The 18,774-nt window shown below is 46.1% G+C and overlaps 1 protein-coding gene across 2 annotated transcripts in view; it reads left to right on the top strand.

The window, feature by feature from the left end:
* The window catches only part of NIPAL2 (NIPA like domain containing 2), a 73,120-nt gene extending 63,298 nt beyond the window's left edge, over nt 1-9,822 (top strand). For both annotated transcript variants that reach the window (XM_004768909.3, XM_013064763.2), the window contains exons 9-11: nt 4,250-4,313; nt 5,427-5,521; nt 6,881-9,822. In XM_004768909.3, the coding sequence (XP_004768966.1) occupies nt 4,250-4,313; nt 5,427-5,521; nt 6,881-6,993 (272 nt within the window). In that variant the 3' untranslated portion in view covers nt 6,994-9,822. The remainder of the gene's footprint in view (nt 1-4,249; nt 4,314-5,426; nt 5,522-6,880) is intronic.
* The last annotated feature ends 8,952 nt before the right edge of the window (nt 9,823-18,774 follow it).

Genomic DNA, 18,774 nt, shown 5'->3' with positions numbered 1-18,774 from the left:
AGGTTATGAGGAATTGTGTAGGCCACGTCTCTCTCATCATCCTCCCCTCCGCCCAGCACCGGATTTCCTCCATGACGTCCTCTAGGACAGTCACTCTGCTTTGTGTGAAGGCTCCCCGGGGCTCTTTGTCTCCGGAGACAGCACAGTCCTCTTTGGGATCACTCTGGATTATCTGGAGAGCTCAAATTATTGGGAAGTGTTTCCTTATCCTGGACTTGAAACTACCCTCCCTGTGAGTTTGAGACTCTCATCTTAGTTCTGCTTTCAGGAGTCTACTCCTTGCCGGTCCTTCTGATAATCAAAGCAGCTGACGGGTCCTCTTGTGTCTTCTCTCTGAACCAAACATCGCTATTCCCATGAACGCTTCCCTCCATGCCCCTCACTGCCCTGATCAGAGAGAGGGGTCCAAAACTGAATCCAAAACTGAATCTGGTGTTCCAGGGCAGGCCAGGCAGATGACAATAGAAACTGCCATCTTTGCAGCTCTGGCCTCTATTTTTCTACTATTATAGTTCTTTGGTATTTACTGACAATTTACTGACAATTGGTATTACTGAATATATATATATATATATATATATATATATATATTTCTTAAAAAATCGTAAATTTGAAACTTGATCCAAATCAAAATACAGTAGATACCAGTATCTCACTCCTAAGTCTAGTACTTATGTAGCCTGGCTTATTGGATGTATTTACTACCTTCTCAGATTGGACGTTCATTTCCCAAAGCAAAATGTATGCATTTTGGAAGCAGTTAAGGATTAGGTCTCCTAATTGGCTCATCTTTCTTATTTCATGGCAGACAATGTGACTGCTAGTGGGCAGTTTTTAAGAGTAATTGATGCCTTTCTTTTATTTCCTAAAATTGAAACTTAAAAGAAAGATCGTATAGCAAGACATCTGATTTTTTTTTAGCATTTGATGCTTGTTGACAGAAGAAAGTAATAAAAGATTGCACATTTGTGTGCCCTAGAATTACTAGAAGAAAAAAAATAATAGGGCCAAAAAGAGTTACAGGCATGACAGACAGCCTAATAGTTAATATTAATGTTGTAAAGATGTGTAAAAAAATGTAGTTCCCTTGAAAAGAACATTTTGTAGGAGGACCAACAGGGTTGGAATGTCAATACTCAGCACACCAAGTAATTGATGAGTCAGGGAGGCTGGAACTTTCTGGGAGCAATCATTCATCTGCTGTTGCTGAAGTGTGGAACGGAGGTGAAGCTTCTTGACTAACTTTCCCTTTTTGCCCCCATCGAAAAGTCTAGCTTAAGATTAAAACTCAGTACCATATTTTGCCTGCAAACATCTAGTAGGGAGCCTTTCTGTTTCTGCATTCCACTCTTTTTCGATCTCGCTGCACAAATAACTGGTAGCAATCAAAAAAAAAAAAAAAAAAAAAAAAAAAAAAACTCAGCTATCCCAGGCAAACTGTACTGTTTCGTGGAGCTGGGCGGCACGGTGCCGCCCGGCACGGTGCCGCCCTCCGGAGCTCCGTTTCACAGTCTTTACCGAGAGTCCGAAACATGTTTCTAGTCTCTGATCCTACAGCTTACCACCACCAACAACCCAAATAACCCAATCTAAAACTGGGCAAAGGACTTGAATAGACATTTCTCCAAAGAAGATGTACAAATGACCAATAAGCACATGAGAAGATGTTTGACATCCCTAACCACTAGGGAAACCTAAGTCAAAACCACAAGGGGATACCACCTTAACACCTATGAGGATGGCTACCAGCAAAACAAACAAAACAAAACAAAAACAACAAAATTAACAAGCACTGCTGAGGATGTGGAAAAATCTGAATTCTGCGCACTGTTGGGAGTGTAAAATGGAGTAGCCACTATGGAAAACACTAGGGCAGTTCTGCCAGACATTAAACACAGAATCACCATACAGTCCAGCAATCCCACTTCTGGGTGCATACCCCAAAAAATCAAAAGCAGGGACGTGAACACGTATCGGTACACCAGGGTGGTAGCAGCATTATTTACAATAGCCAGAAGGTAGAAACAACTCAATTGTCCATCAGTAGATGAGTGGAAAAGGAAAATGTGGTATGTCCTATGAGGAAATATGATTCAGCCTTAAAAAGGAAGGAAATTCTGGGGTGCCTGGGTGGTTCAGTGGGTTAAGTCTCTGCCTTCGGCTCAGGTCATGATCCTGGGATCGAGCCCCACATCAGGCGCTCTGCTCTGCAAGGGATTCTGCTTCCCCCTCTCTCTCTGCCTGCTGCTCTGCCTACTCTGCCTACTCTGTCAAATAAATAAATAAAATCTTAAAAAAAAAAAAAAAAAAGAAAAGAAGAAAAGAAATTCTGACCCATGGCGACAACGCGGATGAACCTTGACGACATTATGCCGAGTGACAGAAGCTGGTCACAAAAAGACCAGTGTTGTATGATTTCTCCTATATGAGGGATCTGGAGTAGTGAGACTTACAGAAGAGGGAAGCAGAGCGGTGATGGCCAGAAGCTGGAAAAGGGGCAAATGCAGAGCTGTCCGTTAATGGGTATGGACTTCCATTGTGGTAAGGTGAGAAAGTTCTGGAGATAAGTTGCTCAACAGTGTGAATATACTTCACACAATGACTGCAAACTTAAAAATGGTTATGACGGTAAACTTCAGGCTATTTGTATTTTACTACAAACTTTTTAAAAGATTTTATTTATTTACTTGTCAGAGAGAGAGAGGGAGGAGGGGTGTCAGAGCAAGAGGGGGAAACAGGCCATCCCAGGACCCCGAGATCATGACCTGAGCAGAAGGCAGACACTTAACCAACTGAGCCACCCAGGTATCCCTTTACTACACATTTTTTTTTAAAGAGTCATTTCTACTCTTTACAAAAGAAATTCTTTTTTAAGCAGCAATAACAGAAAACAAATCCTAAAATACTGAGGAGGAAAAGAAATATGTACAAAGAAGTTTGTTGCTACTTGACTAAAGCAAAAAAAATTCAAAGCAGCTTAAAATGCTCTTAGAGAAATGAATATTATGGTACATCTGCTTAGAATAACATGGAAACGTTAAAATGATTACAAGGAAGTATGCCATAACATGGAAAAATGCTCTCAAAATGTTCATCTGCTCAACCAGTATTTCTTAGAACTGGACGTGGCTTCTTCCTGGGCAAAGTTTATTCTCTAGGTGAGGAGGCAGGCTTGTGAGAGCACTCCTGGCCATAGGACTCTGTCTTGTCCATCATGGTAGGCCCAGCACCTCGCACAATGGCTGGCATGCAGAACTCAACAAATATTTGTTGGCTGATGAGCCAAGCTAACGCCACACAAACACACACATGCACACACAAATTCAACTCCATGTGATACAACATTTAAAGATAACTTTATTTTTTTAATTGAAGATTTTACTTATTTTTTGACAGAGAGATAGCAAGAGAAGGAACACAAGCAGAGGGAGTAGGAGAGGGAGAAGCAGGCTTCCTACTGAGCCAGGAGCCTGGTGCAGGGACTTGAACCCAGGACCCTGGGATCATGACCTGAGCTGAAGGCAGACACTTAATGACTGAGCCACCGAGGCACTCCTTAAAGATACCTTTGAAAAAGAATAACTCTCTGAAGGCTTTGGGACCTTAGACCAAGAGGTCGTCATCAGGATCAACAAGGAGAGAAGACAAGTTTATCAGAGTAAATAACACATCCAGACTTTCCTTTCCCCAAAAGGGAAGACCAGAAGGAAGCAAAAGAAGAGGGTGTCGGCAGTGAGAAACGGAGCTGGAGAAAATGGCTCCCGTGTCCTCTGGGGCGTAAGTGTGCATGGAGCATTGCCAAGAGTGTCAGCCTGGGTGGCCAGCCGCTGAGCTGAAGGAGATGCTGTGTCCCAGGCCCCAGAGCCTCAGGTCAGGCCTGCTGACCCCTGGCCTAAAAGTGTAGGTGGGAAAGGTCACTAGAGGTTTTTTTTTTTTTTTTTTCCTTGCCTGTTCTGGTGGGACAAATCCTAGACTGGGTAGTTATTTTCTATTTCTAAAAGTTATGTCAACTCTGTTAATTTTAGAATAATAATACATCATATGAAGTCTACGAATCTGTGTTCTTTTTGAAATCATGAAAAATAGAAGTGTGGCATGCACATATTTTTAAACATAAGCTACTGAACGTGCATTTTAAGGGTAACTATCCTTAGAAAAAATAATACATGACCATAATTTGAAAAACCATGTAGCTAGTATATATGTATTCTTTCCCTAAAATCACATTTGTCTTTTGTTCTGGTTACAGGTATCATATTTTATCAGGAGTTCCATGGTGCAGCTTTTCTAACTGTATTTATATATATTTTTGGGTAAGTAGATGTCTCATAAGTAAGGAATGTGAAATCCTATTACTTTTATGTGGGTTTTGGCATTCTACCTGAGGTATAGAAAATTGGAAGACAATATAAGAAACATTAGTTCCCTGAGCTCTTAAAAGAAACCTAGTTTTCATTTAAGATCCTCCACAGGACCCCATGTCTTTGACTTGGTAATTTGGGTCTCTCTCTGAGGCTTCTGAACCTGGGGATTTTCAATCCCAGCCATGGTCTAGAAAAATCCACCACTGGCTGTTGTAGCTACTCCATGATGTCTCTCTGCTAAATTAGACCTGCCTCGCTCTTGGAAATTTCTAGGTTAGAACCCAGCCAGGAACCACGGATGCCTGTAGGATCCCCTAGAATAAATGTTAAGTCTAGGGCAGATTATTAGCTTTGGACCTAATAACTTCAGATTGGAAGTATCCCTTTCTTGTGTCTGGGTGCCCATCTTCAACCCTTTCTAGAGATCTGGTAGGCATTGTCACTGACATTCTTGCAAACAGAGAGCAGACCGTGGACCGACTATCGTCCATGTATCAGATCGTCTGCGGGATCTGACTGGCACTCCATTCATGCTTAGCTGCTTCTTGATCTCGTGTTCTGCATGGCCATTATGCAGACTCGAGCCCAGGCTATTTTCAGCATAGAAAACCATCTAGCTTGAAAATCCAATTTCATAAGATACTTGGGCAAGCCTAAACTTCTAGGATCTGGAAACTGTGACTATTCTTATGGCCAAGGACAATTAAATTTCTTAGAAAATTAAAATATATATATATATTTGCTCATGTTGCATGCCAGTAATGGGTCTGGGCATGCATGGATAGAAAATGAGACCTAGTGTCTACCCAAAGGGTTTAGAGCCAGAATTAGCCTCCAGATGGTAAAAACCTGGGGCAGAGATTTATTGGAAGCTGCCCAGGTCTTGGTTCTGGGGAAAAAATATAATTGGCTGCAGCAATTAAGACAAGTTCTAGAAGCTTACCATGAGAAACAGGAAAAACAAAACCAGTGGAATTTATGTCATCATGTAGACTATGGAGCTGGTATTTAACACCACGGGTTGTTTCAGTGTTGTGTTCTTTATTAATATCACTCTTACAGGTGTTTTCTATCATTCCTCGGTGTGTTTTTGGTCACAAGAAATCGAGAAAAGGAGCATCTGCCGCAGTCCTACATTGATTTTGGAAATATTCCGGGTAAAACTGTATATTCTTTACTTATGATGGGAAACTTGATCCTTATAAATTAGTAGTTGCTGGCATTATTGGGGTGTTAAAATTAATATAAAACATAATTTTTATCCTCAAGAAAATGTCTTTTTAACAATGAAACCAGAGGCAACGTTTTAACTGTCAGTGTTAATAATCATTTATTTGAACGTCAGTTTTGCACAGACCACTGGGGATATAAAAGAACTGGCCCCATTTTCTTGATTTGGGGGATGTTGCAAATTTCTTTTTGTGCTTCCTGAAACTGAAAAAGGGTGGGGATAGGAGGAGGGAATGGCTACCAGGAGAGTCTTTGAAGGAACATCCCAGGAGAGGAGCTTAGACTGGTAAGGACCATCGTTCTAGAAAAGATTGCAGAAGCCTGTGCACGGTGGGGCCGAAAGGGACATCCTTCACGGTCACCTGAACACGGAGAGCTTCTCCCCCTCCACTTTGCCTTCTTCATCCCGATCCATTTCACACCCCCCATCTTTTCAGTCCTCCACTCTCCTTGGGAAATAACTTGCTGTTGTCATGTAGACAGCAGAAGCGTTGTTCAGAACAAAGCCAAGAGTTGGCTGTATCTTCACCTCCTCCCCAGCCTACTCAGTATGTCCAGTTTTGCTAGGCATTCAGGGCAACCTATGGGTTTCTAGACAGAAGTAATGATGATCTGACAGCTTCCTCTCCCATTCTGTTAGGTCCCCGACTTTGAAGCAAAAGCCATTAACGCCTCATCCCTACAACTGAGAAAACATGACCTAAGGAGCTCTGTGTTCTCTTTCCCTCTTGGGCCCTCTTATCCCCTAAGAGCATTCCAGGCCAGAACTGGCTCTGGTGGCAAAGGTGGACATTGTGAGTGACTTCTGTGGTCAGAAGCTCTTGGGTAGAAAACACCATTTAACTCGATTTTCCAGTTCACAAAGCCCCATACACAGGATCAGCAGCAGCTTTTAGAAGCTGCTGTGGAAGTCTGCTTTTCTTTGTTGTTACACACATTAGACCAAACACGGAAAAGGGGAAAGGACACTGGGAAGGAAGGTGTGGAGATGAGTGGACGCTTCACGTTCATCTCTTGACCGAGCCAGCCCAGTTTCCGTGCCCCGCAGAGGAGGCCCTGTGTGGGGGGAGCCCGCTGTCTCCTGTGGAGAGCATGTGGTCACCACAAGGGACACAGAGTTCCAGGGCCCTTTCTTCCTGATGTTGATCTCTTCTGTGTAGAGGGTAATGACAGAGCACTATAAAAAGGGACTAAAATGTGGCCTAGAGAGAGGAGAAAACATTATTAGACGCATTCCTTTCTAAGAGCACAAAAGATTTTTTTGTGTGTGACTATTATCTCCACAGGGAAACAAATGTTGGACAAAATACAGCCAGATTCAAATGGCTTATCCTACGGAACCCTGCCTGATGGAAGTGACTCAACAAAGAGCCAAAGTGGAGAGAAGAAAGAGGTCTGAGCTGCTGAGAGGGATGCCACTGGCCTGTTATTCGATCCCACCTTTAAAAACCCTCCCCTTGTGTCCCAGCTAGGTCGCGCTGATGTGCACAAGCATCACCACCTCTGGGCCCTTGACCCCACCTCCATCTGCACGGACAGCTGGGGCCTTCCTAAGCTTTGACAGTCTCATGTCTTCACAGAAGGGGATTTGAAGTGTTCCCACACTCTGGATGCCCCCCCTCGTGAAAGATCTTAATTAGAGCCTGGCTTCCTGAGCAGGACCGTCACACAAAAATGTGCGTTCACGATTTGGCTACAGAACACGCACAGGCTGCTTTTCCCACACGACTTCGAGCGTCGGCTGCTTGGCTTTAAAGAGTCACGTTCATCCCCCAACCTTGCTCCAGTACCAAAGGTTTGAGAGGATCCGTTTCTCCTGCGACATCTTTTATGAGCCTTCGCCGTAAGGATCTCACCTTTCTAGTCCTGAGTTAGAACGGTGAATCATCTTTTTCTGTTCTAACTGCCCTTTGAAAATTAAGACTATCTTTAAAATGAGAGTCTGTAAGTGGCCTTCCGTGATGTGTATATCTTGACTGGTGAACTTTTTCAAATGAAGAAAGGAACAGTTTAAGAATTAAGACCAGTTTTTCAAAAAATATAGAATGATGAGCATTTTCTTCAGCTACATGATCTGATCATACTTGAATTGAGACTGAAAACTTCATCTCCTATGCCGGTATTTCTGTGGGTCTTATGACTTACCTAGCAGGTTTATTGTATATTTTAACTCTTGACACAAGTCTCAAAAATTGTATTTAAGTTCTAAGTGTTATTTTCACAAGCACACCATTTCCTCCCCCAAGTTATTATCCCAAGCTTTATAAATTCTTCTCGGCAAGAGTACAGCTATGAGTAGAGAATTGGATTTTAGCCATTTAAGTCTGTAGATGTAGCCAGATGGCCCAACCTGCGTCTAGAGAGGAAGGCCATGTGCTCCTGGACCTGAATGGCTTTTCTTCTGTGACTGGTCACTTATCTACCAAGATTCATTTGCAGATAGAGTTCATAATCCTATATGTTAGTTATGATCTACTAATATATTTAAATGACAAGAAAAGAGCTAGCCTTTACGGTAAACAACATCAAGTCAGAAGCCCTATCCTTAAAGACATGTCAAAAGCTTCCCCTCACTTCTGATGTGCCAGTCCAAGGCTCTTCCAACCAGCTGTCTTGCATTTGTGAAGGTTGTATAACTCAGAGCTATTGAGACTGTAATCTTAACTGCTTTGGGTCTTTGAGCGTTGTTCTTTGTCATAACCTATAGTGCTGGCCAAACTGAGCCACAAAGGCGAGATTTGAATCCATCGCCAATGTATGAATAATAACCTAGAGCCCATGTCTGGCTTTTGAACTCCACTATTGTGGAATGTATCCCCTAATTCAAATAAAGCAGTCCTATAATGTATGGCATGTTTTACTGAATTGGTCCAACATGTTGGCACCGGAAGGCTCTGCTAAGAAATGCGTCTGGTGTCTTAAACTGCAGATTTTTGATGACTCTCAAAACTGGTTTCAAAGATGGCAAAAATATTTAGACTAAAGAGTTTCACTTGAAGTAGGACTACACTTATAGCTACAGCACGTGGTTTTGAGCATTGTAGAATTTTGTGCAGACACAAGCGTGATGCCAATATTTTAGTAGTTGCCAACATCTGCATCTTTTAAAAAGTTTTGAGAAATGACATCGACTTACACACTTTTAAGCAATCCAGCAGTGTTTTAGAAGTCCAGGCAACATATAAAATACATTGAGACCTAATTTTACTTTCCATACTGTTTCCTCAAAGCAAGGTGAAGAGGAGTTTTAGTTGTACTAGCTCGTAAGATTTTTTTAAATTACAAAGTGCATGACAACCACCAAAGCCAACCCCGTACTTCTCTTGGCATTGTGAATTGGGGACCTTTAGCCAACAACTTGACTCATTGGACTATTTGTCTAGACGAGGGGTCTGCAAAATTTTCCTGTAAAGACACACAAAATAAATATTTTTAGGTTTATTGGCCAGTGTTGCCTGTCACAACTACTCAACTCTGCCATTCTAGCATGAAAGCCAACACGGCTGATATGTAAACGAATGAGCATGGCTGTAGGCCAGTAAAGTTTTATTTACAAAAACAGGTGGTCAGCCTTAGGACTGTAGTGTGCCAATCCCTGATCTAGATTCCTTTGCTCTTGCCATGCAATTTTGTTCTTGCTCCTTGGGCATTCAGGAGTTGAAAAGGTGACACTTCATGATTCATGACAAACAAGGATGCTATAGGATTGTGGAGCTGTGTCTTGATATTTACATTAGGATCTTGTTGTTTACATAAGATACAGATGGAAGTGATGAGCTTGTTTCTCTTGTAAACAATAGTTCAGAGGTACCTGGGTGTCTCAATCGGTTAGGTGTCTGCCTTTGGCTCCGGGCATGATCCCAGGGTCCTGGGATGGAGCCCCATGTCGGGCTCCCTGCTCAGCGGATGGGGAAGCCCGCTTCTCCATCTTCTCCCTGCTCATGCTCTCTCTCAAACAAATAAATCTTAAAAAAAAAAAAAAAAAAAAAAAAAAAGCAGTGATTCTTTTCTGAGCACCCTTGCCTATATTGGAAGAGCTTTTCCAATCCCACATTGCAAGTTGATAATAGCTTCGGAAGTGAGTACTAATGACCTCTCATTAAAGCAGAGGACTTTACTACCCAATTGTTTTCAGTTTAAGTGTTTGCTTGTTCTATACCCATAATACTTTCACTACCAGAATCACTTGGAGAAAAAAAAAACACAATAAAAACTTCTCAAGCGGTGACTCAGAATGTATTTTTCAACACCCCCTTGCCACCCCCACAAGCTCCTGGAAATTCTGTTTCGTGGCAGAGAAAGACTGGGCAAGGACAGATTTCATAGATTATTGCAATTTCAGTGCTGTTGAAGAGTAATGGAGATGATGTGCAGGTCTGGCTCCGAAAGGAGCAGGTGTAATGGTGGACACGACTCAAAGGGGATTGAAACCCTGAGCCACATTCCCGAAAGCCAAGAACCCTCGTTACGCTCACTCCTCGTTTCCAAGCACACAGCTCATCCAGGAGTGTATACGCTCCGCCACACTCAAGGCTGCTTCATACTTGCCAATTTAATAATGATCTTGTGGACATAAATATAGCAGTTACTTAAAATGAACCTTCCCAACACCCCTCCAGACTGCTTTACTTAAATTCCATGGCTAGTTATAGGGACAGTCCTTGTACCGGGCAACCACAATCGTCACACACGTGTCTGGCACTGGTGGCTATGAGTGCTTCCGTGAGGTTGCTAGATAAACACCACACATTTTAAACTTTTCAAATAAGATCTCAGAATTGAACCTACCACGATTGTGTGGGAAGTTTAGGAGCTGTTTCTAATCGTTAGACTCCTCAACAGTCTGGCTCTTATTATGGCCATCTTGAAATTTAAAAAAAAAAAAAAGAATTCCACACAAACATGGTTTCCATACAAATATAGACCAGTCTTGGGCTATTAAACCTAGTGTTTTAGCAATTGTGGTAAGCGCAGGGAAAAGCCTTCCCACCCAGGAATTCTAGATCCTGTCTCCTTTCTTACCAGCCTCAGGGTACCACACAACACGCAGCCCTGTGCCAGGAGAGCAAATCAGTCACAGGAGCTATGTCCTGTCCAGAGAAACATTTTTTTACATTTATTTTTATTTTTTATTTTTTGTGAGAAAGGGAAGAAACTCCTCCTTCGATGTCGGTCCTTATTGGGAGTTAATGAGTCCCAACCACAATGTAAAAGAAATATCAATTTCGATATCAAATAAATGTGGTGTTTCGGGATGCACCCAGCTGAGCCGAAAGCTGCCAACAGTTTCGTGGAGTTCTAGGCAAGATGCAAGATAGTCTCCGTGTTCCAGGAAAGAATCTCCTTCCCAGGGAACTGGCAAGTGCCTGATGGAGAAGGAGGCCATCCTTTCCCGATGTGACCGGCCCGCATGAACCCAAGCCACTTTGCACATCTGAGTGGCTGCTACCCAGACGCGAGCTAATCCTTCCAGCGTGCACGCATCCCACTTTTGGAGCTGTTTCCTTCATGGTTCTAATTTGAAAACCAACCTCAGCAATTTTCTGAGGTTTGGACTCTACTCCTTCTGTCCAGATCTCCTCACCTAAACCTCCTAAATGCTCAGCATGGACCAGGAAATGACCCAGCTCAAGAGCTGACTCGAAGTTGGAGCTGGCTGCCTGATTATCGACCCGACCCGGTCACCACATGCCTCAAACTTAGCAGCTATTAATTCACTTCAACATAATTAATCACATACTATTTTTGATGCAATGTGTTTAAAGTTATTAGGACTATAAAAATGAGTTAGACATGAAGACCAGCTGTCCAGGCACTTACGGTATGGTGGGAGAGAGCATCACTGTCCTCTCTCGAACCCTTCTAATGCGCCAGGCACGAGGCTAAGTGGCTAAGTCCCATACTTGTGTGAGTTATTGAGTCCTTACACTTTCTCTACCAGGAACGTCACTGTCCCTATTTTAGAGATTAAAAAGCCAGGACAAGGGACAGGGAAGGAGAAGAGAGGCATGGAATTTAAGGAAGCTCATGGAAACGTCCCTGTCAAAATAGTGAGAGGGCTCCCCCTGTACCCATTGGACCCCAAGAGTGAATAGCTCCTAACACGTTGTTCCCTAAGCACCTCATGGCATCCTGGCCCTAGCCAGAAAAGGAAAATGGTTTGACCAGTGTCATTCAGCTGGCAAGTGGCAGAGCTGGGATTGGAACCCAGGACATCTAACTCTGCAACCCTCACTCTTACCACCAGTACCAATATGCCTACACTACACAAGAGAACATCAAGACTGCCCTGGAACACCTGGGTGGCTCAGTCAGCTAAGTGTCTGACTCTTGGTTTCGGCTCAGGTCATGATGTCAGGGTTGTGAGATCGAGCCCCACACTGGGCTCCGCGGTCAGCGTGCAGTCTGCTTGAGATTCTCTCTCTCCCTCTCCCTCTGTCCCTTCCTCTGTTCTCTTAATTAATTAATTAATTAAAATCTCTAAAAAAATTTTTTTGGCGGAGGGCTCCTGGGTGCCTCAGTTAAGTGTATGATTCAGCTCAGGTCATAACCCCAGGGGCCTCAAGCCCTGTATCAGGCTCTCTGCTTGCTGAGAAGACTGCTTCTCCCTCACTCTCGGCCCCTCTTCCCTCTGTCGTGTGCTCTCTCTCTCATGTATATAAATAAAATCTTAAAAAATGATTTTTTTTTTTTTTAACTTTAGGTGCCTTCAAAGACTTCAATAAAGGGCATGGAAGCCCTGAAGAGAAAGAGGTCATTTTTGACCAGGAGGCAGTCTTCAGAAAAGAACTAGGGATTATAGTAGATTAAGGCATGCTCCCCCCAAAAGATATGTCCACCTCCTAACCCCCAGAACCTATGAATGTGATCTCTTTGGCCAAAGGGTCTATGCAGATGTCATTAAATCAAAGATCTCGAGGCGATATCATCCTAGAGTACATCCTGGATTACCCGATCCAGTAACAGGGGTCCTTATAAGAGATGGAAGAGGAAAGGACACAAACACACTGCGGTGGGGGTGGGGGGAAGCCACATGAGCACAGAAACAAGGATCAGAGCCACAAAGCCACAAGCCAAGGAATGCTGGGAGGAGGCAAGAAAAGACTCTCTCCTAGAGCCTTTGGAAGGGGCACAGGCCCCCTGACACTCTGACTGCAGACTTCGAGTTTCCAGAACTGTGAGAGAGCACACTTCTGTTGCTGGAAGCCGGCCCGGTGCAGTACTGCGGTATCTTGCTGTGGCAGCCCTAGGAAACGAATGCAGATCCTGAGCTGGTCTCTGACGCTCATGTAGAATTTAGACGTAGAAGAGAAACTGAATAGCTCAGAGTAAGCCTGGGGACATCTGCCACATGGAGTCACGCAAAGAGAAAGGCAACTGGTGGGATGAGAAAGGCAGGTTAGAAAGACTTGAGTGGCCAGCTCTGACACAGAATGAAGAGTTTGGGTTTGGTTTGGGAGGTACATGATGGCATTAACTTCAGTTCTGGGGGCTGGGGGATGGGTGGACCTAGGCACATTAAAAAAAAAAAAAAAAAAAAAAAAAACTTGCCAGTCAGAATTTAATGATATTCCCCTTTCTCTTTCTTAGTTGTTCACCATCGATATTAGATGGCATCAAAATATTCAGAAAGTCATGGGGCGCCTGGGTGGCTCAGTGGGTTAAAGCCTCTGCCTTCAGCTCAGGTCATGATCTCAGGGTCCTGGGATCGAGTCCCGCATCGGGCTCTCTGCTCAGCAGGGAGCCTGCCTCCCCCTCTCTCTCTGCCTGCCTCTCTGCCTACTTGTGATTTCTGTCTGTCAAATAAATAAATTAAAAAAAAAAAAACCTTAAAAAAAATATTCAGAAAGTCAAGGCTGAACTCAGACTCTGCATCGGTGGTACATCACAACCTGCCAGAAATGTCCTGTGCAGCCAGGCCGTGAGGCTGGGCGGTGCCCTTTGGGATGGCTTCAGGCAGAAAAGCTGGGCCCCAAGAAGGATGCACTGGGCCAGCCAGAGCTGCACTCCCCAGAACCTGAGCTGAGAGATGTGGAGTCAAGGGGTCAGGTGGGGAGCGGAGACTGGAAGTTTCCTGGTGGGGTGGCTTGGGGGAGGGTGTGAAGGTAAAAGGGGCAGCAAAGGCATAGCAAGCCACAGTGGGTGGGACATTGAAGTTAGAGGGAAGAAGGAATTATAAGCATTAAAGAGCCACATTTGTTGGCGGTGGAAGGGGAGTAAGTGAAGGAGACACACAGTGGGGTTGACCAGAGAGCTGTGGGGACAGACTGCCACAGCCCAGGCCCGTCCTGGGAAGGCCTGGGTGTGTGACCTTACCCCCCTCCATTCGGGGGCTTACAGTAACAGCCAACACCTTCTCTGTTCCTGGCCACCAAAACAGTCTGATTTTCCCAAGACTCACGGGGTTTATAGAAAACCTCAGTTAGATGTTTGAGAACAGTAGGAGAGTGTTCAGGTAGGGGCCCGATAAACAGACCACAAGTGCCTGGGAGATCCTCGGCTTAATCCTAATGAGCACCAGAAACCTGTTCCTTTTTTTTTTTTTTTTTTAAGGCGGAGCAATCCTGAATATACGGTAATTTAAGGATGGCCAAGGCATCTGCTGAGAGGGAGGATGAAGACAGGTGTTCAGGGGAGCAGAAGACACACTGGGAAACCTCATCGTGGAGAGAAAGATCAGTCACCCCTAACCATACAGACAGGGGAAATCCTTGGAGTTCAAGGGCAAAAGAGCCTTATAAACCCCTCATTCCCTGACTCCACCAGGGAGAGCAGATGGAAACAGGGAACCCATGGCCACAGCAGAAAAGAGGAAGGCGTCTGTCTGAGCAGTACACCTCAAGGCCAAACAAGCTTATGGTGCATGGAGCCCGTCTCGTGTGCAGGACCCGCCTGCATCCCTGCAGACCGCAGAGCCACGACCACCCTCTCTCTGGGGCCCAGAGATCTCCGGCCACAAGCTCCAGGCTGACTCGGGTTGGGGGGCGTGGGGGGACAGGAGCTGGGGCGGCCCCCTCCCCCGCGGCTGCTAAGAAATCAGGCTTCTGCGGGGGAGACCGGGGGGTGCCCCTCACTGGCCTTCTCTAAAGCAAGCCACCTGCTTCCTGCCCCGCGAGGCCCCAGCCTCCAAGGTCTCCGCAGAGGAAACAGGTCCAAGCCACCGCTCAGGAATGAGGGCCTTGGCACCGCCTCCGTGTATATTTGCTGTTCGCTACGGAGTTCTGTGGAATCCAGACTCATTTTCCATTGAAACAAGGGAAAGTAAAGACAGCACCAAATAAAAATAGATTTCTGGCGTTTCCTGTTTACCCAAGGCCGCTGCTCTCTGCAGGCTGGGGGCTTCTCTGGACATCTGGAGAGAACACCCCCCTCCAGCCCCCCCGAGGAACATAAAAGTGATGACTTCTCTTCTTCCATGTTTCTATTTCCTGTTCTTTGGTTGCTAGTAGGTTTACAGGGCGGCGGGCGGGGGGGGGGTCTCCTGGGGGAACTCCCAAATATCCTCTCTCTAGCCCTATTTGGAGGAAAACCAATTTCTGGGTGCCTGTCTGCCTCTAGTGACCCCTTCCCCCCGTTTACCGAGTAGAGCTCCTTATTCTGGCCTGCTGGGCCTCAGCGAGAAGACACAGGAGGACGAGGGGGTGACCACAGGAAAGGGGCATGTAAGGCCCCGGCACAAAGATCTCAAGTTCTGCTTCAGGATAATGTACACAGTGCCCAGAGTCCACAGCAAAGGCACAGGTGACAGGACAGGAAAAGCTCATCCAGAAGGACCGGGCAGAGATGCTGTGGATATCAGGCCTAAGGACACATGTGCAACTTCATGTCCTTTCGGAAAACCATGGGGATGTCCAACATGTTTGGGGAAAAGGTCTGAGTGGTGAAGCAGAGGTTCCCGGGTGGGCTGGGGGTGACAGGTCCTTGCTCCGAATCAGTATGTGGCCCCTTGGCCCAGCCCACGTGCTGCACATGTTTTCCCCATCCAAAAAACAGTGAGAGCGGCCCGCTTCCCTGACTTGAGTTTTGCATCACAACAATAAAGTTAATAATGAAAAAAACATTCCCCCCCGTGGCCAGGGGCGCTCTCCTCGGGCAGACTCTCCTCAGGCAGAGCGTAGGATCTCCAGTCTACCAACATCAATTTTTCAGAGTAAACCAGAGCCTATTCACTGATTTTTATGAATGATTGAAACAACAAAACAGATTGATTTCATTTCCGTAATTTAGCAATTGACAATTACATAAATATCTTTCTAAAGCCATCAGTATGAAAACCGTTCTGTTCTTCAGCGCATGGGAAATGAAGTTAGAAGAAAGCCAAACCAAGACGCTACTGGAGGGAACTGTTATGGGCTGAAATGTTTGCCCCCACCCCCCGAATATGCACTGAAGTCCTAACCACCACTACCTCAGAATGAGACTTGATCTGGAAACCGGGTCGTTAGATTACCCCCTATAGAGGTAATCAAGTTAAAAATGAAGTTGTGAGGCCAGGCCCTGCCCCAGTATGACTGGTGTCCTTTTAAAACTGGGAAATTTAGACACAGAGACACATGGAGGGAAGATGATGTGACAATGAAGGGAGAAGATGGCCAGCTACACCCCAGGACACACCCAGGGCTCCCGGAAGCTAGGAGGGAGGCACGGAACAGAGTCTACTTTTTTTTTCTTAAAGATTTTATTTATTTATTTGACAGACAGAGATCACAAGTAGGCAGAGAGGCAGGCAGAGAGAGAGAGAGGAGGAAGCAGGCTCCCTGCTGAGCAGAGAGCCCGATGTGGGACTCCATCCCAGGACCCTGAGATCATGACCTGAGCCGAAGACAGCGGCTTAACCCACTGAGCCACCCAGGCGCCCCCAGAGTCTACTTTACTGCCCTCAGAAGCGACAGCTCTGCTCAGACCCCAATCTTGGGACTTCTAGACCCTGGAACCGGAAGCTGAGACATTTCTGTATTCCGCACGTCCAGTCTGTGGCACTCTGTTGCAGCAAAACTTTTGTTTCCATCGATTCCCAGCATGTGGTGCCCATGATTGGGGCGATTCCCAGCATGTGGTGCCCATGATTGGGGCACCTCCATGGTACTAACCTGCATGGGAAGCAGAAGCCCCCCAGCACCACCAGCACCACCACCCCCACACATTCCCACTATAAAAACTGGAAAAGCAGGACTCCCTGTCCCCAGCCTGAGAGTTCACACTTCTTCCCACAACATTGAGTCTGGAACTGGAGGCTATTAAGGCCATTAAGCACGCCCCCCCAGTAGGGGGCATCCAGCATCCGGTTATCACCCTGCGCTCCCATAGGGGTGATGCCACTCAGTGTTGGCCAGAACCCAGCCATTGGGTTTCACATGGTTCCTGCCCCCTCTCCAAGCCCAGTCCTACAGTCTTCCCACTGATTCTGCGAGCCACTCAACGAACAACTCAGCGCAAAGCTGCAGAGAGCTGAGTGTGGCCACAGCGTCTTGACCTGCATTTCCAACCCCTGCTTGACCAGTGTCCCTTGGACAGTTTGCTCTCAGTATGTCCAAAAGCAAAGTCATCACCCTCCTCCTCTTCTCTTTGCTCCAACCCTGGCACCAAACCGCACCCCTGTTCTCCCTGGGCCCAAGCTGGGCCTCACGGCCATTTCTGACTCCTCCCTTATCTGCCCCCTAATCACTGGACAGATCACGTTTGACCTCTCTCCCAAGCATCCCACTCATGCCTCCCCTTCTTCCTAGACTCCCAGCTTTTGCCTTCATTTTAGGTCCTTCTTCCCTCCCCCAGCTCTCCCACCAGTTCACCCCACGGTCCCCGTGCCCTCAGATTCCGCCGCGTGCTGCAGGCTGGCACAGAAGGGCAGGCATGGACTCAGGACTCAGCCTGAGCCTGTCTCTCTCACCTCCCCCTTTTGCCCAGGCTGTGACTCCTGCCCTAGTTGTCTTCCCACCCCTTGCCCTGGATGAAATCTTCTACCCTGCAAAGCCTAAATCGAACACAGAGATATAATGATTTTATCAGCCAGATGTACGCCTTCTTAGCTTGTCCCACTCTGAGTTAGTCACGTGCATGCCCATCTGATTCCTGCTGTCCAATTACAAGTCTGTGAAACAAGATGGGCCCTGGACTTGTCACCACCTCCACTGCCATGACCTCTGTCTCACACTGGATCATTGCTCCATTCTGAGTGGCCATTCAGTAGAAAAGCCCAAGTCCAAAAACCTGATGTAATCCAACCTCCAGGAGGTTGCCCTAGAAAGCCCCTCCTACCCCCTTTCCTAATTCCTTTCCACCTTCGTTGCCTCCTTGAACATACCACATATACCCCTGCCACGGGGCCTTTGCACATGCTGCTCTTGCTGCCATGTTAACGGTGAAAGTTCTCTAAATCTTTGCTCAAATGTCACTGACCATCTTATTTAACATCACAAACCATCCTAGCTTCACCCAGCACTCTTAGGCCCCGTGACCTTTTCCTCTTCTTCCTCTTTCTTTCCATAACATTACTCACCCCTACAATACTGTATGATTTATGTAGTTATTATATTTATTATTCACCGTCTGCCTCTCCACCCTTACCTGCCACAACAGGAACTCCCCCAAAACAGGGATCTGTGTCTGTTCTGTCCACTGATGCCTGGTATGTGGTAGATGCTCAGAAAATATTAGTTACATAAATGACTCTCTGTATGCTGCATACACAGAGCTCTGACAATCACTGGGTTCTCAAATCATACTACTTTTTTTTTTTCAAACATAACTGCCTGGTTGCTTGGCTGCTCTTCCTGGCGCTGCCATGGAAACCAACAGCCCAGGGACAAGTTGCTTCCCATCAAGTCAGGCAGTGTGTATCACCCCCCGCCCCCTGCCCCCGAACACACAGAGGTGTGCCGTGCCCCCCACAGCCCGGGTACAGGATGCCATGGCCAGCCAGCTGAAAGTATCCAGGATGCAAATGACCTAGGACCAGTACCTCTACTGCTGGGGCGGTCCTCGGTCTTTCTCCAGGACCCCGAGCAGTGAGCCGTGGAGGATCTCAGGAGGACTCGCCCCTGGCTGACATCTGCCCACACAGACCACACATTCTGTTCCCGGGAGATTCTCCAGTCCGAAAGTGCCCATCGCCTCCCCCAGGAATCGTTTTTTTCTCTATTCCCAATAATAGCAGACATTTACGAAGCACTTTCTAAGGACA

Source organism: Mustela putorius, unplaced genomic scaffold, assembly GCF_011764305.1.
Source record: "Mustela putorius furo isolate JIRA1106 unplaced genomic scaffold, ASM1176430v1.1 tig00000228_pilon_pilon_pilon, whole genome shotgun sequence".
In the NCBI taxonomy this organism is placed as follows: domain Eukaryota; kingdom Metazoa; phylum Chordata; class Mammalia; order Carnivora; family Mustelidae; genus Mustela; species Mustela putorius.
This window is presented reverse-complemented; position numbering and strand designations above follow the sequence as displayed.